Source organism: Salarias fasciatus, chromosome 5 (assembly GCF_902148845.1).
Source record: "Salarias fasciatus chromosome 5, fSalaFa1.1, whole genome shotgun sequence".
Classification (NCBI taxonomy): domain Eukaryota; kingdom Metazoa; phylum Chordata; class Actinopteri; order Blenniiformes; family Blenniidae; genus Salarias; species Salarias fasciatus.
Genome location: NC_043749.1, coordinates 30,983,648 through 31,009,560, shown reverse-complemented (window position 1 = coordinate 31,009,560; position 25,913 = coordinate 30,983,648). Strand labels below are relative to the sequence as shown.

Below are 25,913 nucleotides of genomic sequence, written 5' to 3'. Positions count from 1 at the left end.
TCAGGCAGATGTCTCACTTTTATTTGCAGTTAAAACAGAAGCAGGTGACAAAATGTAACAAATAAAATCCAACAGGACTGTGATTAATCGGAGTACAAACAAACATATATATTGGTTTCCCATGCAGTCTCGGTGTGGACGCCCAGGCCAAAGGTCAGCTGGGCAAGCGTGAATGAAGGAGCACGCCAAGTCTGATCGCTCGCCGGCAGGAAGTCAGACCGGAGACGCGGCGGGCGCGTCAGGCAGGATGGGGAGCGGCGGCAGGTTAATAATGACGGTACTGAAGGTTTAGACGACGCCTCCTGACGATCAGACGACCAGCTGAGCAGGGAAAACCGTCGCTGAGGAGAAGTCAACCATCAGGGTTCAAGGTTCAGCTCAGACTGGCCCCGGAATGAGGAAAACCTTCCGTTCAGCATAAAACCTTCACAGCTTCGCTCACAAAAGGACAAAAACTTTTTTCCCGAAATCAACAAGACACATTTTTCATTTTTTTTCGCGAGCGGATGCTTCAAAAGTGAACTCTGTAGCATCGAGCCGCGGAGCCCCGCTTGCTGGCAGTGAAGCCGGAAGCCGGTGGACACTGTTCCGGGTGAGACCTCAGGTCTGTGGCGTCGCTCCACCGCTCACTTCAAACACAAACCCAAAGTCCTCACAGCTCAACGTGTGTCTGGCTAATTCCAGCGTTTGTTTCTGTCCCCGTATCTTTTCCATGTTCCCAAACCTCAGAAGGAGAATATTAATAAGTTGACTACCTGAGAGGAAAACATGTAGAAATTGTCACAAACTGAATAAAACCTTCACCAAAGTTTGAGACGAGACAATCGTTCCAGTATCAAATCAAAGTTTGGAAATTTTCCGCTTGCTGTTACAACTAAATCTGTCACGCCTGCTTCCATTTCTCACACACACACACACACACACCAAATTAAGGATGTGAAGGTTTCACCTCGCTGTAAATATAAAGACTGCGTCAGTTTTTTTCATATAAATAACCATAAATACCGACTGATTTGCAATTTGACAAATCGAATGTGGTCAAAATGTTCCTGTACACACACTCGGTACTGACCAGGGGAAGCAGAGTGTGTGTGTGTGTGTGTGTGTGTGTGTGTGTGTGTGTCTGTGTGCAGGAGCTTCTGGGGCACAGACCGGGTGGAGTCGGTGGAACCCCCCTCTACTTCTTCTGCACCTCCTGCAGCAGCTTGAGGGCGGCGCCGTTCTTTGGTTCCTCCTTCAGGAGGCTGTTCAGGTCGTCCACGCAGGCTCGGAGGTTCTGTGGAGCGAGCGCAGGACTTTAGGAGGTGGAAGCTGCCCTGAAACCGTCCGGACGCCGCGGTGCGGCGGATGCTCGCAGCTCTTACCTGGAGCTCGCGGTGAGCCTGAGCTCTCCTGTAGAGGGCCTTCACGTTCCGGCCGTCCATCGTCAGAGCCTTGTCGCAGTCTCTGACGGCGTCTCTGTACTGCTTCACCGACAGGTAGCACAGCGCCCTGACACACACACACACAGGTGTCATCATGCTTTCCAGGCCGAAGGTGTTCACCTGGCCGTGCTGGCTCCTCACCGGTTGGTGTAGGTCGTGACCTCTGTGGGGTTGTGCTTCAGGCTCTGGCTGTACTTCTCGATGGCCTTCTTGTGCTCGCCTTTCTTCACCAGCGCGTTTCCTTCCTCTTTCAGGGCTTGGGCTTTCTTTACGTCTTTTTCACTGGGAGCTGAAGCGAGAGGAGGATCGGACGAACTGAGAGGTTAACAACAGCTTGAAGAAACCGACGACCCCAGCTTTATTGGTCTGAACGGCAGAAGACCTGCCGGAGGTGGGCGGCACCTGGTTTGTTTGGCTTCGTGGTGCCGTTCTGCTGCTCTGTGGGCTTGGGCTGCGCGGCGCCGGCCGCAGTCTGGGAAAGCTTCTCCTTGACGGACAGAGGCACTGTGGGGATGGGAGGAAGCTTTTCTCTCCACGACGGGCCGTCTGCTTCTGTCAGCGCCTTCGTCATCCTGAAACAAACAGTTTGAGGTAGCATTTTTAAAAAGTTGCATTTTCAGTAGATCTGAGCACTGCTGTCTTGTGAAACCTTCCCGGGGCAGCGCCGAGATGTTTCCCCAGTGTTTCCTCCACACCGCAGGTCACCGGAGCTCGCTCACCTGTTGGTGCCGTCCTGTGCGGCTGTGATGTTGCAGTCGATCTGCAGGGCTGTTTTGTAGTCGATGTACGCCAGCCTGTAGCGCTCCAGAGCTTCGTACGCTGCAGCGCGACGCAGCAGAGACTTCACATTGAAGGGGGACAACTCCAGGGAGCTGAGACCGAACACACACCGTCACATTCCACACACACTTCCTTAATATGCCACTGAATGAACAGTCACAGCTGCCTGCAGACACATGCAAGTTTCATTTTAATCCCAGACTTTTAATCTGATCCAAAAGTGTTTCCCCCCAATAATCTGATGACTCGTTGATTAAGACATATTGATCTAATTTAGTTTAGTCTTTTTTCTAATTGTCATGTTTATAAAGAAGACTTTCAGAGACAGAAACAGAAGATAAAGATGCTGAGGAATTTCATGTTAGATAAAATGAAATCTTTCAGCATAGTGACTCTAATCAAAACCATGTCAGCAACACAAGGATGAGGTGTTTTAAAGGAAAAAAGAAAATTTGGATCTTGCAGGGGTTTTTCTCGAGTGTATTTGAATATGTCTGAAGTGATGATTCCAACTATCTGATCACTCCCAGCCAGAGTCCTGCACGGGGTCGGGTACCCGCAAAAACAGCTGATTTGCGGGTGGTTTTTAAAATCTTTTTTTTTCTCGGGTTCGGATCTGGGTGGGAAAAATAGCTTGCGGGTCGGGTCGCGGGATGTAGATTGACTCATGAGAATCAATATAAAATAATAAAAAATAAAATAAAAACGTTGTGACGTGATCCATCTGCTGCGACTGTCTGCAGCACCGCCGCTCTTCTGCATCCATTTCCGGGCTTTTCAGTGAGTTGAGCAAACTACAGAAAACTATCTTGGTCATTATTTACTCTCTGAGGGTCGCTTCCGCTATTTTGTGACAGTCATTGGCTCAGCTGTTTAATCGCGTTTTGCCATCTAATAACACAATTTGTGATTGGACGAGAGCATCAAACGGTCTGCCGCCATCTGACAAGCACCACTTCCAAAACAATTAATAACTATGTATTTAGAAATTTGAGAAATAAATGGATAAAACGTAGAACTATCACTTTGTAATGTTCCTGAAGTGTTCAAACATTACACAGTGTTTCTCTGATGGATTACTTTTCTCCTCGATGGATTCTAAATATGTCACGGCTCGTAACTGCTGAACGCCGCTCAAGTCTGGACAGACAGTAAGTCTATTACACACGTAAAGTTCCCTTTAAGAGATTAAAAGTTTAAAAGCATTAAACGTAACAAACGAGTGTTTTTACAGTTGTATGGGAGAAGAACAGCAGGGCTGATGATTCAGGACTGAAGTCAGGCTTTTATAGGAAGAGCTGCTTCATTCAGGCGTTATTTAGTCCCTGGCAGCTGAACTGTGGCGATATGCTGTATGCATGCAGACATCGTGACCCAAAATGATTACTTTAAATACGGGTTACGGGTCGGGCTGCGGGTCGTGTTTCAATGGGTCGGATCGGGTCGCGGTACTCATCGGGCTGACGCGCGGGTTTGCGGTTCGGTTGCGGGTTTGTACGTCCCCGGGTCGGGCCGGGGCGGGTCTTGAAAATTGGACCCGTGCAGGACTCTGCCCCCAGCTATCGGATCTTCATGGTCATCAATACTCGATCACACTGATGAAGGGAGTTTCGACTGACCAACAAATGAAAGTGATTCAGAAGATCAAACTGGGATCACTTGATTCCCTAAAAGTTAACAGAATAAACTGACAGGAACAGAAGCGCCGTACGAAACCGGTCAAGTCGAATGAAGCACTCACACGTTGCAGTCTTTTATACATTCCCCACAGTTTCCGTCCTTCAGGTAGCTGGCTGCGCGGTTCGAGTACAGGATGGCCAAATCCTCCGGGTTCTTCTTATCTTAAATCATAAAATCCACAACATCCAAATCATCTCCAAACAGAGCGACATTGTTTTGAAACTAGAATAATACTCTAATGATGACAGATTCAAAAACTACAAGACATGAAAATATTCCTCCATAGTGACATGATCGTAGCGATTTGCCTGAAGCTCAGTAATGAAGTGAAGATGAGAAAACTATGTGTTTTCATTTGAAGACCTTGTCATGTGAAGGGGCCGTCAGCCGGCGGCGTGACTACTCACTGGATTTTTCCAGCTCCTTGATGGCCTGGTTATAGAAGTTGGTGGCGTCTCCATACTGACCCGTCTTGAAACATTCGTTACCGGCTTGTTTCAGCTCGGACCAGGACCGGGACTTGTGTTTCTGAGGCATGTCTCCTCCTGAACTGGGAACAAAACAAACACCTGTTATCATCTTTGACAGAGAATCACAGAGTAGAACGAAAACTAAAAAAAGATGCGTTTTCACTTGACATGGTGTCATGTAAACTACGCTCGAGTTGACTTCAATGGTGGTCTGACTTGAATTATTAAATACCTGTTAAAATATTGTGTATTTTTGCATCTATAATGGAGTTAACCATGTTTAAGTATCCTGTACACTTCAATCAACAAAGAGAACTTTAAGCTATCAGAGTATTAAACTATTAACTAACCAGCTCGCTGGTAGAGTAGTTTCGGTTTTCCTTGTGACATCAAGTCGAAAGCAAACAGTAAAATGTTATGTCGAGTATTCCTGCTCAGAAACGACATTTATACTATCAAGAGCAGCTCGATTTGGGGCGAACCACGCCGGTGTTTCGCTTTGACTGGTTTCACTGTCAACTGGTGACCGACGTAGCTTCTGCCAGAAACAGCAGGTTTATAGTAGGATACTTCGTGAATTGATTACAAATAAAGTTAGACGGAGCAGTCGCAGATTTTTTTTCAGTTTTTTTCACACTTGCTGTTAAAACACGAGCAACTGCGGACGCCAAAGGACGTCGGCCACCAGTTCAACAGGGAAACCAGTTAATCCGAAACACCGGTGCTAACCATGCTAACCGGGCTAGGCTAACGCTAGCAGCGCTTCTTACCGGATATTTGCTTCCTCTTCTTCTTCTTCACCCAGACGACTACCGGCTCTGTAAGCTGTCTGTACCCTGAGTGAAAGCTGTCAGTGTGTACATCACTCGGTGTGCTGCCCCGGCTCGCTGTGTGCCTGCTGCCCGGCTCTGGAAGCTCTGAATGCGGGGAGACGCGGAGAACTCTCCCGAACTTCTCCGACTCTTCTCGACTGCATATCGGTTTCGCTTCGGCTGAATGCTGCGTTCAAGACTTCCGAAAGTGTGGGGTTTTTTTCCACTGGCGGCATGAACTCTGCCGCTACAATCGTATAACACCATGGTAACTAGACCTGATGACTATAAAATCAATTCTGAAACTATAATATTATATGGAATTATTTTTTTTATCATTATTTGTTTGTTTCGGTTCAATAAAATGAATCTGACTTCACCTACCTCATTTGTACCACAGCCTATAAACACACCACCAGTCAGAGCGCTGCAGTTGTTCGGTTTCTATTTTAATTTCCAAACTCTCGCGTTGATTCAAAAGAACTGCTGTTTCATGCTCTAATTTACTCATTCTCTTTTAGAACGTCTCTGGGGCTTGTTTCAGGCTTTACCGTACAGTCCATTAAAAACATCATCCTCAGTTATGAAACAATTAATGGTGCTTTGCATTGACATCATTTGAAATAATAACCCTCAAATATGCGTAATTAAAAAAAATCCCATCACTGAATCCACAGTTTAACTCTCTGAAATACATCTGTATGTTTAATCTGTTTTCAGATGCCATTATTCAAAATCTTTAAATGTTCATTTCAATTTCTGAGTGAGAAAATTTGTTTATCAGAATTTTCACCCATTATTCCAAATCTCTACTCAAAATAACAAATATGAATTTACAAAAAATCCTTGAAAGAATTTAAATCTTTTTTTTTTTTTTTTTTTTTTTTTACTCTTTCAACAACAGCTGCAATATATATTGTGAAAAACAAGATCAGAACTTTTGGTTGATAGTCAATATAATGAAACTTTGGATAATTTTGGTCAGAAAATGCTTTCACACTTTATCGAGTCTTCTAAATTGCAGATTTAAGAAAAGAAAATCTGGGTCTGTGGAAGACAATAGCTAAATTTTGGAAGATTTTCTTCCAACCTTCAAAGAGAACAAGGAAGATAAAGGACATCTTCTGCAGCTAGTTGAGCTTCTAAACTCTAAAAATCTCTGAGATATCTTTTAAATAATTTTGTTAAAAGACTAAAAAAGACACAAGCGACTCTCAGCTCTCCAGAAACCGTTTTATTTATTTTCCCAATCCATTTAGAAACAGAGTAACCTTGGAAAATGCTTTTTTTTAACCACACGGAGGCACTTTAACACCAGTTCACTCACAGCTACACACTCCAGAACTTTAACGTTGAGTGAAAAAAAAAAGAACTTAAAAAAAATCACTGATGAGCACCATTAAGCCTCTTGTTAGGAAACATGCATCAACCCTGAGTATGAAAATATCTGTGTGAGGGTGTTTTCTCTGCCTCCGACCCTCTGAGGGAACAAGCAGGCAATTCAGTTCAAGCTGCAGGTTTGGAATTTATGCATACAGGAATAGAGAGAGGTACTGCATGTGTCTTCTTCTTTCAGGTTTAGCTGCATTGTTCTGCGGTGTACTGTAATGTCTGATTTGTTCTGTAATGTGTGGTTACTTAATACTGGCGTTCACACGTTCCCACAAACCCCAAAATGCAGATTCAGAGTACAAGAGAATGTTTCTGGGCTTCATTCCTTTGGTTTTGTTGGAAAGCAGCAGACAGCAGCAGTGAGACACATATCTAGAGAAGCTTCGTCCACAGTGTTGGAAAAAACCAAAACATTACAGCCAGAAAATACATCCACAGCTCCGTCCTTTACACGTCCATGCATACAACACATTTTATTCTCCCGGAAAGTCAGAAAGCGTGAGGGGAAAGAGGAACAGCAGCTGCAGCGAGACGTCAAGCCGCTCAGATTATGACGTTGATGGCGGCGCTGGCCTTGATGTCTCTGAAGTGAGAGCAGTCAAAGTCAGCCAGCAGAGTCTTCTCTCCTCTCTTGTAGGGAACAAAGAACACCTTGACACGAACCCTCTGGTTGGGCCTCAGATTTGGAAGGCTACAGGCGATAAAGACAGGTCAGAGGAAGCCAATCAGTAACAGTCTGATGATGATTATTGCATGAAAACATAGCAGCTGATTTTCAGATTTGAATATGGTCTTTTTTGGATTTCGGGCCATTCTTCAAGCTTCAATGGAAAAATTACTTTTTTTTTTGCTACTGTCAAATGTCAAACTGGATCAACTTTGACCCAATGGGTAAATGAGGGTTGAAATGACACTCACTCGCAGTTGAATTCATCTCTGAGCAGGCCGGTTCCACTGACAGTCAGAGTGCAGTTCGTCAGTGTCTCCTCAACCGGGTTCTCAAAGATGACGTCCACAGAGGACTTGCGGAACAGTTTGAACTCTCCAGAGACCTGGAATACGCATTTCACATCTTTATGTACTCAGTCCACACGATAATGCAGTTATATTGGTGTTTGAGTGTGCATATTGACAGGGTGGATGCAGCTAAAAACCCTGAAGTGTTAAAAAAAAAGCACAACGTAACAGCAGTCCATTTAACATTTACAAAATGTTAAATGCACCCTCACCAGTGCACGCAACTTACTCCACCTAACTACCAGCACTATGCATAAATATGTATTCTGTATCAGCTGACCCTCTGCTACACCAACCTGCCATGACCACATCTACCTACCTCTACTTGACCCAACTACATTTACTATGCTATCCCTATGTTTATTATAACGACCTACATCGACTGTGCCAAAGTCCTGACATCGGACTCAAACCGGGACTTTCCTCACGGTGTTGGGCACAAACCACTACACCACACGCAGCCTGTCCGTCGTCAAGCTGGACAGGCTGGTGGTGATCTGCTCACCTCGAGTTTCATGTCCGGGTCCAGCAGCACCACGTCACACTCGGCCAGGTACGTGTTTTCTGGAACGTCTTTCTCCGTCACGATGGCGTCGATCTTCATGCTTTCGCTCCTCACCATGTGTTTGCCATAGACCGAGTACGGGATCACGATGGGGACTGTCAGTTCTGCAAGACACAAAGACAACCGGGACGACGTAGAGTTGGTCCACAGTCCTCGGTACATTACAGAGCAGGACAGAAAGCGTGTGTGAGAAGACTCACCTTGTCCAGGCAGCAGAGTTTTTATGAACTTCTCGCTCTGGATGTTTACGGTCGGCACGCCGTTGTATTTCATCGCCTGGACGCTGATGTTGATGGTGAACTCTCTGGGGTCGGTGCTCTTACTGTTTATCACCAGCTTCATTTTCACATCTTTGCCGTTTATCGGCTGCGTCTCCTAAAAAGAGGATGGAGATGGGAAGAACGACGGACCGTCTCACAGAAAAGAGGAACTCTGGGATAAGTGTGGCGTACCTCTTCAAACCCTAGGGTCAGTTCTGGCGGCGGGGTCAAGTCAACTGGCACTGTGACTGGGGTGTCCATCTCATCTTCAGTATCTTCTTCATCTTCCTCGTCCCACTCTTCGACCAGGGAGTAGTCTCTGGTCATGGCGTAGCGAAAGACTTCCCTCTCTTTCGCCGTTCCTGTGGAGTTGATGGGTTTTCATGACCATGGTGCTCTTTCTTCATCGCAAGTGTTCTACTCTTGATCCACGTTAAGTTTGAAGTGAAACCAGTGAAACGGCTTGGAGCACCAGAAAAGTCGCTTCGAGGATGTCTGGATTTGGGTGCGTACACTAAACGCGTACTGCGTGAGCCCAAAATGTAGCAAGAGTGGAAGTGTGTGTGGGCGAAGTGAACACACCCTCTTTGAACTTGTAAGTGTCCGTGACGTCTCTCCTGTGTTTGGATCCCACCGTTTTGGTGGAGATGTTCTGGCCGACTCTCTTGGTGTCGGAGAAGACCTTCATTATCGCGTTCTCGCCTTCACCGAAGACCTGAGAGGACGAGCGGGACACTGAACCGTGAACGACTGGCGTTCCGTCTCGAGGTGAATGTGAAGCCGCAGGCCGCGGCTCCGCTCACTCACCAGCCAGTCGATGCAGTCCGCGTTCACCTCAGCGAACACAAACGGGAGGTCGTAACTCAGGTGTGTTTCGCCTTTCTTGATGGCTTTAACAGGGGCTGGACCACATTGATAAACCCCTGCGGGACGAACAAGAGCCAACAACATGCATGAAACAAACACAAATTACTGAACTTACACACACAGAAAACATTTTAGTATTTTGGATGGGAAAGCTATTCATGAAGGCTACACAAAGTTATAATTTGTCTAATTTTAAAATGAAAGAAGAAAATTTACCTTCACTGGTCTCCTGAGGTGTTGGATCCAGAACCTGCCAGCCACCATAATCGCCGTGCGCTGACAGATCCGGTCTGGTGAACCATCCCTCCACCCAAACATGGAAATTCCTTCAAAAACCAACAAAAAAAAGCTTGTTTTTAAGATCCCAATGAACATATATATCATGGAAAGGATATTAGAAACACATCCATATATTTAGTCTGCTGAAACTGTCTTTTTTTTTTTAAAGATTTTACTTAATCTCCATTATACTGACAGCATATCTCTGATCAATAAGTTTTAACCTGGCTGTCACGTGCCGGGGTTGGACACATTCATACTGTAGTGCTGATGGGTTGGTTAATTAAAATTTTTTAAGCCTCACCAGACGCTGTCTGGACTCGGTCTCTCTTCTATCCCTTTGGCAGAGTAATACGTATCGATGGTCAGGTTCCTGTCCACGTCATGAGCAGACACGAAGTTGGTGATCACACGGCAGGGGATTCCCAGCAGGCGCATCACTGCAATCAATCAATCAGTCAATCAATCAGTCAATCAATCAATCAATCCACCTTTATGTTGCTCAGAGAAGCGGATTACCTGAGCACATGACCCCGGCGAACACCCAGCACTGTCCATATTTGACCGGTGTGCCCCCGCGCTTGTACCACCTGCTCAAGATGGGATGGCTGCCACTCCAGTGAGTCGGCGATCGACCGTCTCCATAGTAACCACTCCAGTTTCCTTCCAAGATGCCCTGATCATCTTGACTGTTGATCTAGATTGAAATGGAAACCGTCAAGACTTTGGCAACGATGCTGCCACTGTTTTGCTGAGACCGGAACATCAGTCAGGAAAGATTCCACTTTCCCTCACCACATAGTTTTAACTGCACTTCAGAACTTAGCAGTGTCATTTCAAATCGAAAGAAACTGAGGTTGGGTTGAAGATGCAGTATGTCCTACCATGGCGCTGATCACACGGCCTACGTAGCCAGGGTCACCGCGAGAAGCGACGTCACGAGCCGGGTCTTCCTTGTGGTGCAGATTGCTATCCAGGATCTTCATACAGATGTCCACCATGTCGTCCTCAAACTGGGTTCAGAGACAAAAAAAGAGAAGTTACTCCACAATTATGGTGTGTGTGTGTGTGTGTGTGTGTGTGTGTGTGTGTGTGTGTGTGTGTGTGTGTGTGTGTGTACCTGCCCAAAGTCCCAGTCCAATGACATGATGGACCTGGCGCTCCCTCTAAAAATCACTCCCTGTTCATTTAGCACATATTCTTTGATCTTCCTCTCGAAGGGCAAATAAACGGCATCATCTACAACGAAAGTCAATCGTATCAGCTCAGTGGATCAATTTTCTTTGCAACTCAGACACTGAACTCTTCCCCCTGGTTAAATAAACCTGGAGCAACAGAGATGAGAGACCTACCAGGACACCAGGGGTTGAAGAGGACCACCAGGTCTGCCAGATCAGTCTCCTCCCCCTTGTATTTGACGAGCAGCTTGTACTTCCCGATGGGGCAGTTGGCCGGAGGGGTGATCATGACAAGCAGGACGCCCCTTCTCACAGGGGAGTACCTGTGCAGCTCTCCCTTCCACACCACCTTCGCTGAAGACGATGCCCCCGCTCCAGGTGGGATGTTGAAGGAGGATTTGGTTCCCAGGTCCTCGCTTGGCTTATCTCCTGGAGAACGGCGCCAACAGGGACTCAGTCACCCGTGAAACCAAGGCTGCCATCAAATATACACTCAACGCAACTTGATTTATAACAATCACAGCTGAAACAAAGGGCTGTACACAAAAACAAAGCACAGACAATATCTTGACAAAAAGCTGTCAGACATGAGGAGAGATGCTGTGCCTTCTGGGAAGGGAACCGTGAGGATGTACGAAACAGGACCCTAAAAGTGAGTCCTGTGGAACCCCACATTCATACAATACAGATAGGATGCCAATAAGAGTAAAAAAAAAAAAAGCCTAATACTGCATTTCAGTAACCTCAGATTTATGAGGGAAGACAAAAAGTACTTTCTTCAGAGAAAACAAGCTTTACCTCAGGCCAGTAACTACCATGTAAATATTAATATATTAATACTGCCAAATGACATGCACTGAAAAACAGACAGATGTGGTATAAGAAGGATAATTTTCTGTAATCAACATCACTACTATTAGCCTGAAAAGGCCAGTTCCTAGTGACTCTTTGTGTTTGTATCACACTCAGAGGCAAATCATTAACTGAAAAATGTACTGAATCAGTAAGAAAGATGAACAAAATGCCTTCTTTGGAAATCGTAAAGAGAACAAACAGCTCCTTTGTGATTCTTGTTTTTCCACAGGATTCCCTCCAGACATCAATCAGTCCTCACCCACTAAGTAACCAGCTCCAACTCGCTGTTTAGTCACCTCGACTGGTTTCACATTATGCAACCTGCTTCTTTATTAGCTTGAAATTCCCACCCTTTCTTTTATGTATTAAAAAAAACTGTAATGACTATAATCATGTTTTGTGTGAATGAGCGCTTATGCTTCATTAGGCTTAAACCACAGTGTCATCTGCAAAGAGTCGTAGTTTGATCCATCCAGTCACTTTATTACTCATGGAAATGAGAAATACCCGGCTTTTCCCCCCATTGTGCTCCTTTACTTTAACAGTGAGTTGCAATACATTTAGTCATATTTTCTTTCTGCAACTTGAGAACGTTTAATTTGTCTTTGCATCAGATTTTTCAAAAAGTGCTGTTGATTTCTGACAAACCCTGATTTAAGTTTCCCATCTACCAGGCACACAGGTCTTAAAAAACATTTACGACATTGCGCTCATGGGTGTGTCGCTAATAAAATGAGGTGTGTTCGAGGTGCATTGCGTTCATGTGGGAAATTATGGCATGATTCACCCAGAAAAACCGGATCCTAAAACAACGACACATTGTTTAATAGTTTTTTTTTTTTTTTTTTTTTTTAGGGATGTTACCTGTATTTAAGTAACAACACTGAACGGTACATAAACAGACCACAAAGCCTTCAGGGCTGATACGAACAAGACAGGAGAAAGGAGAATGCTACAGGTGAAAATGGGTCAAGCTCTTGTCGTGCCAAACACACACACCCAACTGAGCTAATTGTACTCTGCCATACATTTCAAACATGCACCAAGCTCGTAAAAAGCTGCAGTGTTTCTATTGTTTAGTCAGGGTAAATGAGTTCACTTCTCCACTGAACCCGAATTACTGCAATTGGCACAAAACGGACTCAACACTCCGACCAAATGCACAACAGATGAATGACTTTCATTTCAACTCTATTCATAAAGTTGGAAATGATCTGCTGCATATTGAGAACTCTGCAAAAAAATAGGATCTCCTGTATCATGCATCACTTATTCCACATTATATCTAAACTAACTATATCTACATTAGAATACTAACTCAAGCTCATAGCTCATCACATAAAACAAAGCAACAGTGTTACGGTAAATCATGTGGAAAGTGTCAATCTTTTTCACTTCAGAGTATTTAGTCATTCACGACTGTTGAGACCGATAAGCAGGGAAATGTATCGTTTGTCTGATTGTCATTGATCACTAAGGACGGCTGTGTCCAGTTGAACCACTGAGACTCAGATCAGATTTCCTCCATTTTTAAAAAAGTATTCATAATATTTAAGTATGTACTGTATCTATCACTTAAAGTTCTTTTTTCTTACCTTTATGCTGTGAAGCTGCTCTGATGACTGGATTTCCGAATGCATAATAAAGACTTTTTTATTCTGTCCACTTCTCACCAATTATGAAAAGTTTGCACGCTCTTTTTTTAATGTGAAATAATGAAATAAAATAACTTTGATATACAAAAACTAACTGTATTTATAGGACTAAAAAAACTATACCATCCAGTTTCAAGCTGTCCTTGCAGAGTGTAAATGCGTCAGCTAAATTAAACTTTACTCGACTTTTCAAGTGAAAAAGCTTTTGTGTTTGAGAACATGATCAAGTTTACACGGTGCCTTTCTGAAAACGGCGTCCAGAAAGTGTCGTTTTCGGGTGTTTACACGACGACGGACTCAGAGCGTTTTCCAAAAGTTGAGTTTTTCATTGGCTCTGAGCGCCGCTGTCCTGTAAACGGACCCTTAAAACACAACGACAGTTTTGTGTTTTCTCTTGAAAACATTTTTGTGTGAACAGACCGTCCATCGGATTCAAGCCGTCTGCATGAACATGTAAAAACCAGCCGTATGTGTTTATCTCGGAGGGATTTGAGCAGAAACAGTGTAAGGCGGGCTGACCGGTCTGAGCCGTGATGGTGAGCGGGTTGAGGAAGGGGTTGAAGGCCTCGTTCAGCCTGATGGTAGCGATGAATTGTTTGCCCCGTCGCACGATCAGCTTATCGACGGCGATCTCCTCCGTGTGGTGGGCCATGTTGTTGGACTCGGTGTGGAGATACACATTCTTCAAAACTGGAAGAAACACAAAAGAAAGATCACAAAGTCAATTTGTGCCTCACTTCTGGTTTTAACCCATGCAAGTGAAGCGCCAGTGCCAACCACTTCTCCACTATGTCAGATCAGTCAAACTGAATGTTAGCAGACTGTTATTACAATATAATATAACAATTACTCATTATTAAATCATAGTTTGAATCTGTGTTGCAGTATGGCAAGGAAGAAGAGTTGGAATTAAATAATCTGACATTTCTCTTTTTCAGACATACAATCAGTAAATATAATGATTTAGTTGCTTTTTAATAAACACTAACAATGGAGAACAACAAGAGAACTATTGCAGCCTCTCTTGGAACCGCTGTGTAAACTGAGCCTGAGAAGCATCACTACAATAGGATTTCTGTGCTTTGTTGTTTGTCGTTCTCGGCCCAGATATTGAGTTTGGATGAAATTTGCCTTGCGGGTTAAACCCTGAATCCTTTAAGCCACTTCTTCTCCTGCCAAAGCAAACAGAGCCGTGGCGAGGGCGGGGCCTGCCGGGGCATGTCGGGCGTGGGGCAGAGGGCAGGTTAGGGCGAGGCGGCAGAGTGTTGATGAGCCTGGCAGAGCGGGACCGGGACCGAGCCTGCGGTGCAGTTACAACATGGCGGAAGCCTGCTTTGTGTTTGTGCAGCAGGGGATTAAAACCTCACAGATCATCTGACGTGACCTCATGCTCTTTTAACATTTACGCAATAATCCCAAGTTTCAGATTCCTTTGTTTTTACTGTGCATTTTATTATTTCATGAATATTCTGATGAGGAGGGGGAAGAAGTTTACTTTCTCCTTTCAGGATTCTTTATGATCATCTACATTTACACATCTCCACTATAAAGCAAAACATGAAGAATCTGGAATTAAAATTTAAAGTCAACGTCTATTTTAAAACCCAAGTTTAAAACTTTGGGTTTTAACATTTGCAGCCAACGGGCCGAAGCCCATCCAGGTTCACTGGCTTCACCTGCGGGGCGAGAGAGACGAGGGAGTCGAACCGGTGAACATCACATTGATTAGCATCAGATTTATGTGAATAGTGCATTTTATTAGATTAAGTGTGAAACACATGATAGAAAGCATTTTTAGTTTTAAACTGACATAATAAAGTCTAAAAGAAGTGGCCCACTGATGCTTCAGTCATGAAGAATCAGACCAAGTTTTGTTTCCATACATGTCGTTTACCTAAAGAAACTGGGACAAATTTAAAACAGCAGGAGAGATATTCAAACTGGGACAATATCTGCTGATGTGTTTCTTTCATAAGTGTGTGTGTGCGCGTGTGTGTGCGTGCAAGCTTCAGGTTTGATGGACAGAAGAAGCCATCCAATATCTTGTTTCCATCGCTGGGTGTGTTTCCCTCGGGGCTTTGGTGTGCATGAGACACTCTCATAAAAACCTTGATGTTGCAGCTGGTATGTTGCTTTGATGTAACCGGTTTTCTCTTCCTGCTTTTCTCATTTAGGTCACACATCCAGTGTTTCATAACTATAAATATCAGACAGTTACAGACGGTGTCCAATGCTCCTCTGAGGAAATGAAGATCACTGAGAGGATAAAGACTCAAAAAATTAATACATAAAAGATCTCAGCTCTGTGAAGCATCATTTATTAAATATGATAATATCATAGTTTTCAAGAAATTACACACAAGCGACTATTGTTTAACTGAATGACATAATAATTGCAGAGAAATGTCAAAGAATGCAGAAAAAAACTGATGATGTGATTTTAAGGTGTGTGTGTGTGTGTGTGTGTGTGTGTGTGTGTGTGTGTGTGTGTGTGTGTGTGTGTGTGTGTGTGTGTGTGTGTGTGTGTTTATGTGAATGTTTGCTTTAAAGGTCATTACAAGTGAAAGCAAGTTGGTAGAAACGGTAGGAACCCCCCCCCCCCAGCTTTGTTCAGACTCGTTTGTTTTTCTCACTTCAATTTTCCCTTCACTTCAGGATTTGTGTGAATGCTTGACAAAAAAAAAACGAAGAATAAAAAAGCACCTTTACAGTTTTTCTTTGGCGCATTCCTCACTTCTCTGTCAACATTTTCACAAGAGTTGAAGCTCATTTGTGCACATCGCAGTATCGGTTTCTCATTCCTGCTCTGCAGGAGAGACTTTCCTCGCTGCAGTGAAGAGATAACGTTCGCCCCGATGGAGATGAAAATGTGTCCAGACAGGAACGTCTGGATGCACATGAACGACTGACAGTACTGTGTATGTTAGGTGTTTAATTCTAGTATTTACTGCTGTACTGGCACAGTTCTACCCAAAAGGAGTTTGTTTGTTGTAAATAGAGGTGTTTTTTTTTTTTTTATTTTGCAAAATGCTGTGAATAAATTAGAATAGCAGAGTGCAAATGCAAAAAGAACATGAAACATACATATTCAGTGTTTTCTGCTCAGTTTGTGCTGAGCTGTGTGATACTGTGTGACGAGTCTCCGGTGTCGCCTGCAGCGTTTTCAGGTGGTGAACAACACTTCTGCAGGTTATCTACCAGGTTTTCTACTAATTGTTTTGAGAAATGCATCAGCTGTGGTGCAAATGTAAAAAGTGGTGCGAGAAATAAGTGTGATAAGGTGCAAAAAAACATCAACAAATTGAGACTAAATTAGCAGTAATTTCCTCTTTTCGAAGAGGAACTATAAATAACATGCTATCATGTACAGTTCACCCTTCTTGGCTGCACAATCCTCTTTCATTTCCTGCTGAATTGAAGATTTACTTGATTTTGTGCACATCCCGTGAAAAATGAATGAATGATTTCCTCTTGTAAGCAGCTCTACTGAGAAACCCTGAAAGGCCATGTGACCCTTGACCTCTCACTCCACCCAGACATTCTGAATGACACTTAAAATAGAACCTTTTTGAAATATCCTGCAGGAAATCAGAAAAGCGTCCTCCTTTTGCATTTGGAGGATGCTGCAGTCAGGAGTGGAGGTTCCATTCTCACACCTGATCTGGAGTTGTTCTGAAGTCGGGGTACTCACAGGTCGGTCTGGACTCGGTGGCCATTTTCGCAGGCTGGTCGTCTCCCAGAGAGAAGCAGTGTGTCCCGTCCGGCTCTCGGCTTCGCTCTCAGGTGACTCCGCCACACCGTGACCTTAAAACACCTGCCGGGGCCCAACCCAGCCGGGAGAGCATCGGCGGTTAACTCCTTCCTCGCCGCTGCTGCAGCCAGTCAGGACGTTCCAGCCGAGGCGACTCCCTCCTCGCCCATCACGCCCGATGCAGCGGAGTCTCAGAGGAAAGCCTCTTATTTCTGACTTCAGCTCAGTTTACAGTCATTCTGGACCCACAGAGGGGAACCGCTGCCTCAGGAACTGAAGTTCAGTGAAAGAGTCACGTTGGCGCTAAAGGCAGAGAGGAACGAGAGGAGCTCCCTCCAGATCAACGCAAACTATTTCAATTTACAACATCTGTATGAGAAAGAACTGAGCTCTGTCAACACGAACACTGCAGAAAGTGGCAAACCTCCTACAGTAAAGAGGAGTTTACTCAAATAGTAACAGATTTGTTCTGTCAGTTTTCAATGGAAATTGTTCATTTTTATTGCAGCATTGAACCTGCTACATTTTGCTTTTTCAATAATTGTCACTGATGCAACCGAGCTGAAGGGTTTAAATGTTTCACCGGGAACGCGCCGAGGGCGGATTCACCCTGCTTTTCTTATGCAACACGTTTCATGCCAACCGACTGGCCCGTCTGCTTTTTTCTGTTCTTTTTCTTCAGGCTGCGCAGGAGCTGCAGCATCTGAGGAAAACTACTGCCGGTCTGAGGAATGAATCGGTCTCAAGCCATCATTTCATAATCTGAAACACAATAAAGTTTGCAAAACCTGCATCAACCAGGAAGAGTTTGTGGATTAACTTGCATTTTTTTTGCTATGAAATTACAGTGTAGTTGTGAATGTGTCTGTACTCGTCCATCATTATGCTGACATGCCGCCAGTCCGGTTCAGCTGAGATCTACAGTGGCTTTAGCTTTTATTCCAACAACCTTTTTCCAACATATTAAAAGTTCATTGGCTGTTAGAGGAAACACAGTAACTGTGTAAATATAGAAGGGTATATATAAAGTATTATTGTGTAAGTTGGGAAGAAAAAAACAATGACTTTACATTCATTGCAGTTGATTAAATGTAGATCGAGTGCCTCTGTGATATTGAAATGTGTCAGTCTGCATTGATTCATGACTCAGGTGTGGGAGGAGAGCGATCTGCACCTTTAGGTTTTACTCCAGGTGAAAGCAGCTCAGAGGGCGGGTAACGTGACGCACGTCAAATGACCCAGAATTCTGAGTCAATCACTAAAAATCAGCAAGCAGAGGAAAGATTTCATTTCTGGCAGAGGTCTGCAGAGTTGTGCAAGTTTCCTGTAAATACTGAATACTCATTTAGAAATTTTACGCTTCAGTTCAGTCCTTCATCGGGAATTCATTGAAAGATGTTTAATTCAGTTTCTGATTAACATCAGGAAAAATAGATATAATCACATATCTATTTGAATTTGATTAAAAAACCGACCAAAGCTCATGTTAGCTGAAGCTACATGAGAGGGAGGAAGATGCTCTATTGTCTGGATGTTGGCACTGAATTAGAGAGAACCAAATGATTAAGCAGCAGTCTGCATCTCTCAGGAGGAGATCCTGCCACTCAGAGCTGGAGGCTTCAGTCGTCCGAGTGGTTTCCAGCCGCAGACGCCATGAGGCCGACCTCTGCTCGACCACTGCACGGTGCCACGGTGCAGGAAGGGTCGGCCATTTCCTCTGGAGACCCGTTATGCGCTTTGCATGTGTAACGGTGAGCAGGTGGATTTGGATTTGGCAGCAAGTGGAATTCAGCTGACTGTGATGGGAAAAAAACTAAACTGGAATCGGCCAAATGAAGCAGTGAGATGATGAGAGATGATCTGCGCTCAAGCTGAGACATGAACGCTACTTTTATTATCTGCATGTATTTGGGTTGACACTGTTATTCTCTTAGAAAACCGCACGCACGCACGCACGCACGCACGCACGCACGCACGCACGCACGCACGCACGCACACACGCACACACGCACACACGCACACACGCACACACACACACACACACACACACACACACACACACACACACACACACACAGTCTAACTGTCCTCCTGGATCAGGTCTCTGGCTTTCTGCAGGTTGTGGTCCACGGCTCCATCTAAGAACTGGATCCAGGTCAGTTCAGACTCCCCACACACATGGCTGGACCTGCAGGACCCACAGAACCGGATGAGGAGGTGAACACAAGAACCGAACCTCTGCTCATTTTTCCCAATCACTGATTACAAACTTACATGTTTCCCAAACTTCATCAGAAACACCAAACAAAGTTTCTTCGCCTGAGGACGTTTGGCGTTCCCTGCTCTAAGTCCCCCCACCCCACCCCACCCACGTGTCCTTACTGTGACCCCGTGACCTCGGCTGCCTTCTGCGGGTTACTCCTTCTCACCTGATAACCTCCAGAACCTTCTTTAAGAGTGCAGCCAGTTTAGACACCTGAGGAAGAGAAAACGTCTTTTAAGTGCTTTAATTCTAATAATTAGTGTTCCTTAAAGTGAATGAAGAAAGCAAACTCTCCTGATGAAGGAAGGGAAGTAAGCCTATACCTGATGAGACACAACACTCATTCACCATGTCATTTTTAACTTCAGTTTTTCTTTGACGCTTTATGCAAAGTAGTTTTTAAGCTACTTCTTACAAGCTGGACATTTGTGTAGAACAGTAAGAAAACCTCTAAACTGGGGAGATGTTGTTCTTTACCGAGCCACAAAAAAATAGATTTTCTAGTCTGGTTTGTTGAAGACTGAAATCAAAACTGAAAGCACACACACAGATTTTGAAGTTGCAGCAATTATCAGCTGGAAACTCATCATTAAACTCAATTAGCAACTGGAATCATAATGCGAACCCACACAGAAAACCTGAGTAATGAGCCGGGACGGGCTGAGGAGATCACAGCTTGGCGTAGCTGTGGATGCTAATGGCCAATCCTAATGGATAATGCTAACAGCTGTTAGGCCTCTTGATGGAATTCAACAGTATGTCATTAGATTGAGGTCTACTTATCTTCACGGTGGACGTGACATTTGGAATAAAAAATAAAAAGTTCAAGCTGAATTTGAGTGATCGAGGAAGTGAGGCGGATGTTGAAACTCCGACGTGAAGAATGTTCCAGAGCGGGTCAGAGTAGAACCGTGGGCGGTCAACAAGGTGGGGACTCGCCGGAGGCACAACTAAAGCCACGCAGCTCCGGTCCGACGGGCCCGGGCCCACTCCCGCGCTGACTCAGGGGTCAGAGGTCGCCTCCTCAGCCAGGTTTCACGTCACGGCTCGTTTGGGGGGAATGTAAAAGACGTCAGCGGAGCTCCCTTCTCCTGACGAAATCCTGGATTTCACAACTCGTGAGGACAATGATTCGGTTCTACTTCTTTCACCTCATGACTTCAAAGGAAAAGCTGGGAAACTTTCACCACTTCTGGTGTCGCCGCTTCCTGAATTATTATCACAACCATGAAAGTCTCCATCTAAATAGACGAACCCAATCCTGCATCCTCACAACAACAAAGCAGAACCCAGAGAACTGGAGTGCGGTGCACGCTCCCCGCCGGTGAGTCAACATGTTGGAGCGTGATAAGAATGTATGGGAGGTGAACTCAGGCCAAGACGGGACGGAGAACAAGGTGAAGAGCTGTCAGAGAAGGCTCTTCTTAAGGCCTCAGTATGCTTCCCCGTCGCCGCGACGTCGTTCTTACGACGTCTTCGCCATAGCCCTACGTCGGGCTACGGCGGGGCTTGACGCGCACATCCCAAAAATCCTGACTTCACGTAGAGGCGACGAGTGGCGACGTGAACGTCGAGGGCCGTGATTGGTCCGCTTTCGCGTTGTTTATAGAATGAAGTAGAATTCACCCCGAATGCTTTTCTGATCCGAACAGTGCTTCGGGAGGCATTTAGATCCAAAATGGATCACTCCTCCACGACAGCCCGGTGTCGCCTGATATGTCATATATGCAGATATATGTTTGGTAAATGCACGCGTGTCAAGATATCTATGTCTATAGATCTAAGGCGGAGCTACGGAAGCCGCATTGTTGTTGTGACTGCCGATTGTGAAACAAAGACACGCCACGCCCGCCTAGCGGCTTGGCGGTGAAATTGCAGAGGAGGGCGTTCCCTTGACGCAGAAGCAAGATATCTTCAGTGGCGGCGCAGGGTTGCCGGCGTAGGAACGACGTCGCTGCGACGAGGAAGCATGCGGAGGCCCTTACACCTCGTGTGTGTCTTACGTGGTTTTCCACTCCGCTGTAGTCCACCGGAGGGTAGAGACACAGAGCCAGGTCGTCAACGCTGAGGGGGACAGACAGGTCTGGTGAGACGCCGGGGCGGCGTGGAGCGTTCACAGCAGGTGTGTGTGTGTGTGTGTGTGCGCCCACCCAGGACTGATTTCCCGGACCACGTCGGACAGCTGATCGAGCTGGGCCACGTTCTGAGGCGCGCCCACGTCGCCGTTGGCCCTGATGGCCGAGGCCAGCTTCCTCATGCAGGCCGCCGCCGCCTTCATGAGGCCCTGACACGGACCAAGCAGCCGCCGGTCCCGCTCCGACCAGGCGGCGTCCCCGTGGTCGCCGGGGTCCTCGTCGTCTTCGTCGTCCCGGTCGCCGTCGAACGGGTCCTGAGCCTCGGTCAGCGCCTGTCCAGGTTCCACAACAGAACTGAGAAGCTCGTGGTGCTGAATTTCATCTCTCAAAGCTCGGTAACAAACTCGGTTTTATGGCCACGAGAAGCAAACATGTAAAAAGCTGCCCGAGGCCAGACGATGAGAAAATAAAGGCTGTAACCAGGCAAACATGAAAATGAGTAAATAGAAACTCTGGGATCTGACTCTTCATGGAGGCAGGAGATCAGCTTCCAGTTCTGTTTTCACGTTTTCAGTTTTATTCTCAGTCCTGAGGAAAAGTGAGCGACCAGAGCGTCTCTTTGAGCTTGAGAAATAAATTTCTTGTTTACCTGCTCGAGCTCCTCGATGGCGTCTTTCACCACGCCGATCTGAGCAGACAGAGCCGCCAACGCCGCCGCTTTATTATCTGAGGAAGACAGTTTCTCTCCGTCAGTGAAATCCTGAGAGAGCTGAGAGACGTTACGACGAGTGATGAAGACGCATCGTGGATTTAGGGTCAATCTCATTAAAACAAAACTGTAACACCAGTGAAAAAGAACATGATGATTGGGATAAGAAGCAACTCAATACAAGTTCACCCTCATAAATGTATATCAAGCGAATGTGACGACGCTTGTAGATGATGCACAGTTTGAAATGTCATGACTGACCAGCTGAAGGTCGTCTGAAACCGAAGGTCATTCGGACCAAAAGACGAAAAACAAAAGCGGCGGATGACAAACTGTCTGCGCAGCTTCACGAGTCACACGGTGGACGTGTGTGTAATCCAGAGTGGAGTGATTCACCGCGGGAGGTTTCACATCTAATCCACATCCTTCAGTCTGGTTCTGATGAAACGAGACGACGACGCCTCAACAAGGTATTGTTGATGTTGTTGGTATTTTTTAAACAACATGTTGAGAGTGGGTATCTGGGCCGCACCTGCGCTCACAACGAGGATCAACGCCACAAAACCTGGTATTGTTACTGGGAAGAGGACATTCATGCTGGAGCTCTCTCCAGAAATCACTAAGATTACAGGAACTTCTCACCAAGGATGATTTGAAAACTCCTGTTTCAGAAATTTTAACGAACAAGAGGAGTGTGTGTGTGTTTTATTGTGTCATCATATTTTGGTCTTCAATCTCGTTTCCTAATTCAAACACTGATTCAAATTTCAGGTTCTTGATGAGATAAAATCCACAGAAGAAAACACTTTCAGAAGTTAGAGAGCAACATCGCCACCTGCAGGCCGCCTAGAACAACACAGCTGCTCCCAACTCACACGACCTCTGACTGACATCTGTGTGTGTGTGTGTGTGTGTGTGTGTGTGTGTGTGTGTGTGTGTGTGTGTGTGTGTGTGTGTGTGTGTGTGTGTGTGTGTGTGAGAGAGATGAACCGACCCTGTGGGAGGTGGAGGAAGTGGTCGCATGCGGCCCACACCCCTCCCGTTGAAGTCAGCTGCTCCTGGCTCAGGCTGAAGAGAAAGAAACACGACGGACGGGATTAAATTAACATTGCTTCATAGTGTGTGGCGATGTGGGAAGATCTGAACGTTAAGGGAAGGTTGGTGAAAACATCCCCTCCACACTGTTGACCCGCATGTTGACTGATTTGCACTGTTTTGTTTTGCCGGTGTGGAAATCGACTCTGCAGCTCTGAGATTTGTTCTTTTCTGAACATTTCCTTCATCTGCTGTGGATTAGTTTGATTTAAACAGGAGTGTAAAACATGTTCGACTGCGTGGTGATTACGTCTGTAGAGGGGAGCTCAGGATCGTCTCCAGCAGCCGCATGACTTCCTCCAGGACTTCCACCGTGGCGTCTCGGACCTGCCGGCGCAGACTCAAGCCTGAGCGGAGGAGAGGAGGGAAGCAGTGAGACACGCCTGGAGGCGAGACCAAGACATCAGCTCTGCTTCAACACTGCGTCAACCTTGACTCTTCGGCAGCCAGTAATACACCGTGGACAAAGTGAGAACACTCTTCAGGGCTGAATCGGACAACTTCTCTGCATCCTGCAGACAGAGAACGCACAAAAAGAGACAATTTTCTCAACAGACATACAGCTTCTTCATCTCAATGAGTCAGTCTCATGCCGTGTATGGAGCAGGGGTGTCATGATTGCCAGCGGGGAAAATCTAGTGCGTAGATTGAGCTGGACACAGTTGCCCAGAGCTGACCGAATAGTTTCACTCTATTAGTTGAGATATTTCAACAGTGAACTGACCTGCTGTGAAGGCACTGGGGCTTTAGAGAAAGCCAGGCTGAGTTTGGTTGCTTCCTGGGACACTGCCTTTGCTGCCTGGTCTGACAAAAAAAAACAAGAGTTCAGTTTATTTAGAGTTTAACTAAAGATCGTACACTAACTGCAGCCGATAAAACAGCTGGTGAAAACTTTTATCAGAGGTGGTCCTCAACTCAAAGTGTCCCAGAAGTTGGAGAGGTTGAAAGCTCCATCGGACTCGTTTGATTCCCCATCTGTGGTGAAAAACAAGCATCTGGTTGTTAAATGGCCCAAAACCAATGTCAAGGTTATGAAGACATACTGGCCTCAAAGCTGAGAGATGCGCCAAAATAAAAGATGAGGCAATTCCTATATAAATCAATATAATTGATAAAATCTTGATTTTAAATAAGGACAATATTGGAAAAACAACTTCATTGTGACAAAGCAAACTACGTCAATGTTTTCTCAGTTTTTTCCAATTTGTTTATGAAACGCACAAATATCTTAGGAACAGCGGTTAGCTCCGTCAGCTCACAGTGAGAGGGCCCTGGTTCACAGGATGGATCTTTCTGTGTGGAGTTTGCGTGTTCTTCCTGCATGTGTTCCCTCCAACAGTCCAAAAACATGCATGTGTGACTCTAAATTGTCTCTTGAGGTGAATGTGAGTGTGTGTGTGTGTGTGTGTGTCTGCCCTGTGACGGACTGGAGGAAGGATGAAGTGGTCTGGAAAACAGATGATAGTGGGTGGTAAACTGAGAAACTAAATGAGGGTTCTGTTTTTGTACATATTTCCACGGAACCTACAATGCTTTTTTTCCAGATTCTTTTCATGTGCTGATCTGCATTGCTGTTTTTTACAGTTTAATTTCTTTTTTTTCTACGTTTAAGGATCTCTCACATTACTTTTTTGTACAGAGGTGAACAACTTTAATATATTTAGATCCCACAACCACAAGCATCAAATGCAAAACAGGTGGTCAAGTGTTGACCTTCTTGATTACTGTATCTGTACATATTCAAGCCACATGAGGATAGATACAGAAAGTTTAAGACTTATTCCACCTCCTCTAATCTCTATATCTGAACATTGAGCCTTCATTACGGGACCATCTTTCTAACTACCTGGTTACGGCTGCTCGTTCACGATATAAGCCATGTAAAAGTGTGTATTTCAAGTTCTTTTCAGAGAGGCATTTAATATGATTCGATAAAATAAAATCAGAATTTTTAAAACTTACTGTAAGTTAAATAAGTCAAATTTAAAGACTTAATGCTAAAGTTAGCACGGTCAGCTAGCAGTGGCTAACAGCTAACTATACACGCTACGTGACAGAGAAATGTGTTCAGTCTACCTCTTACTCGGTCTCGGACACACTCGACGGAGTTCAGCAGATTCCGCAGAGGCACAGAAACGTCTCCAGCACTGCTGTCAGCGCTCATCTTGTCAAGAGTTTGAGGAAAACCTCGCTGTGTTTACATGCGTGTAGTGGAACGCAAGACAAGACCGGAAGTAGAGTGGGGGACGCTAAATGATGACGCACGCACAGCCGGCTATTCTTAAACATTATTATTATTATTATTACTATTATTATTAATATTAAACATTATTATCATTATTGTTATTATTATTATTATTATTATTATTATTATTATTGTTATTATTATTATTATTATTATTATTATTATTATTATTATTATTATTATTTATTATTATTATTATTATTATTATCTTTATAAAATCCTAAAATAGGTATTTAATTGAAGCTAACATCAACTAAATGAAAGGCCCCATCAAAAAACAGCAAAACTAAACAAAATATGTTTATAATATGTCTATGTATATGATATCTGTACATCCATGGCTGTATCTCCCTCTATCACCGTATCACTTTGCACCAGTATGGTACCTCTTTCTGTATGATGACGTCATGTAGAACGTTCCTGACTAAGGAGTTGCAACAATGTATCTGTTTAAATGACGTCATTGTCTAATTTGACCTCGACGTGCAAATAAGCAGCTATGCAAATGAGATGACATCATTCAAAACTTCCCTGACTGAGG

At 44.9% G+C, this 25,913-nt stretch overlaps 3 protein-coding genes across 3 annotated transcripts; all 3 read right to left on the bottom strand.

Moving 5' to 3' along the window:
• On the bottom strand, window positions 1–5,329 carry tomm34 (translocase of outer mitochondrial membrane 34). The gene is made up of 8 exons (XM_030090894.1): window positions 5,125–5,329; window positions 4,292–4,434; window positions 3,946–4,045; window positions 2,144–2,296; window positions 1,827–1,996; window positions 1,566–1,713; window positions 1,365–1,491; window positions 1–1,276 (listed from the first exon to the last, which is right to left on the bottom strand). Exons 2-8 carry the CDS (start codon window positions 4,419–4,421, stop codon window positions 1,178–1,180), a joined length of 927 nt encoding a protein of 308 aa, XP_029946754.1. The 5' UTR covers window positions 4,422–4,434; window positions 5,125–5,329; the 3' UTR covers window positions 1–1,177.
• Window positions 5,330–6,385: 1,056 nt separating this feature from the next.
• tgm8 (transglutaminase 8) lies at window positions 6,386–17,029 on the bottom strand. The gene is made up of 15 exons (XM_030092747.1): window positions 16,926–17,029; window positions 13,754–13,924; window positions 10,899–11,153; window positions 10,667–10,785; window positions 10,431–10,559; window positions 10,066–10,243; window positions 9,851–9,986; window positions 9,484–9,593; window positions 9,208–9,323; window positions 8,983–9,115; window positions 8,593–8,762; window positions 8,341–8,515; window positions 8,081–8,244; window positions 7,477–7,610; window positions 6,386–7,249 (listed from the first exon to the last, which is right to left on the bottom strand). The coding sequence occupies exons 1-15, from the start codon at window positions 16,948–16,950 to the stop codon at window positions 7,102–7,104; spliced, it is 2,163 nt and encodes a 720-aa protein (XP_029948607.1). The 5' UTR covers window positions 16,951–17,029; the 3' UTR covers window positions 6,386–7,101.
• Window positions 17,030–18,722: 1,693 nt separating this feature from the next.
• ccndbp1 (cyclin D-type binding-protein 1) lies at window positions 18,723–25,352 on the bottom strand. Its single transcript, XM_030091875.1, has 11 exons — window positions 25,204–25,352; window positions 24,043–24,102; window positions 23,852–23,931; window positions 23,558–23,639; window positions 23,378–23,474; window positions 23,027–23,100; window positions 21,973–22,049; window positions 21,399–21,655; window positions 21,252–21,312; window positions 19,415–19,461; window positions 18,723–19,173 (listed from the first exon to the last, which is right to left on the bottom strand). The coding sequence occupies exons 1-11, from the start codon at window positions 25,289–25,291 to the stop codon at window positions 19,065–19,067; spliced, it is 1,032 nt and encodes a 343-aa protein (XP_029947735.1). The 5' UTR covers window positions 25,292–25,352; the 3' UTR covers window positions 18,723–19,064.
• Window positions 25,353–25,913: the final 561 nt, after the last annotated feature.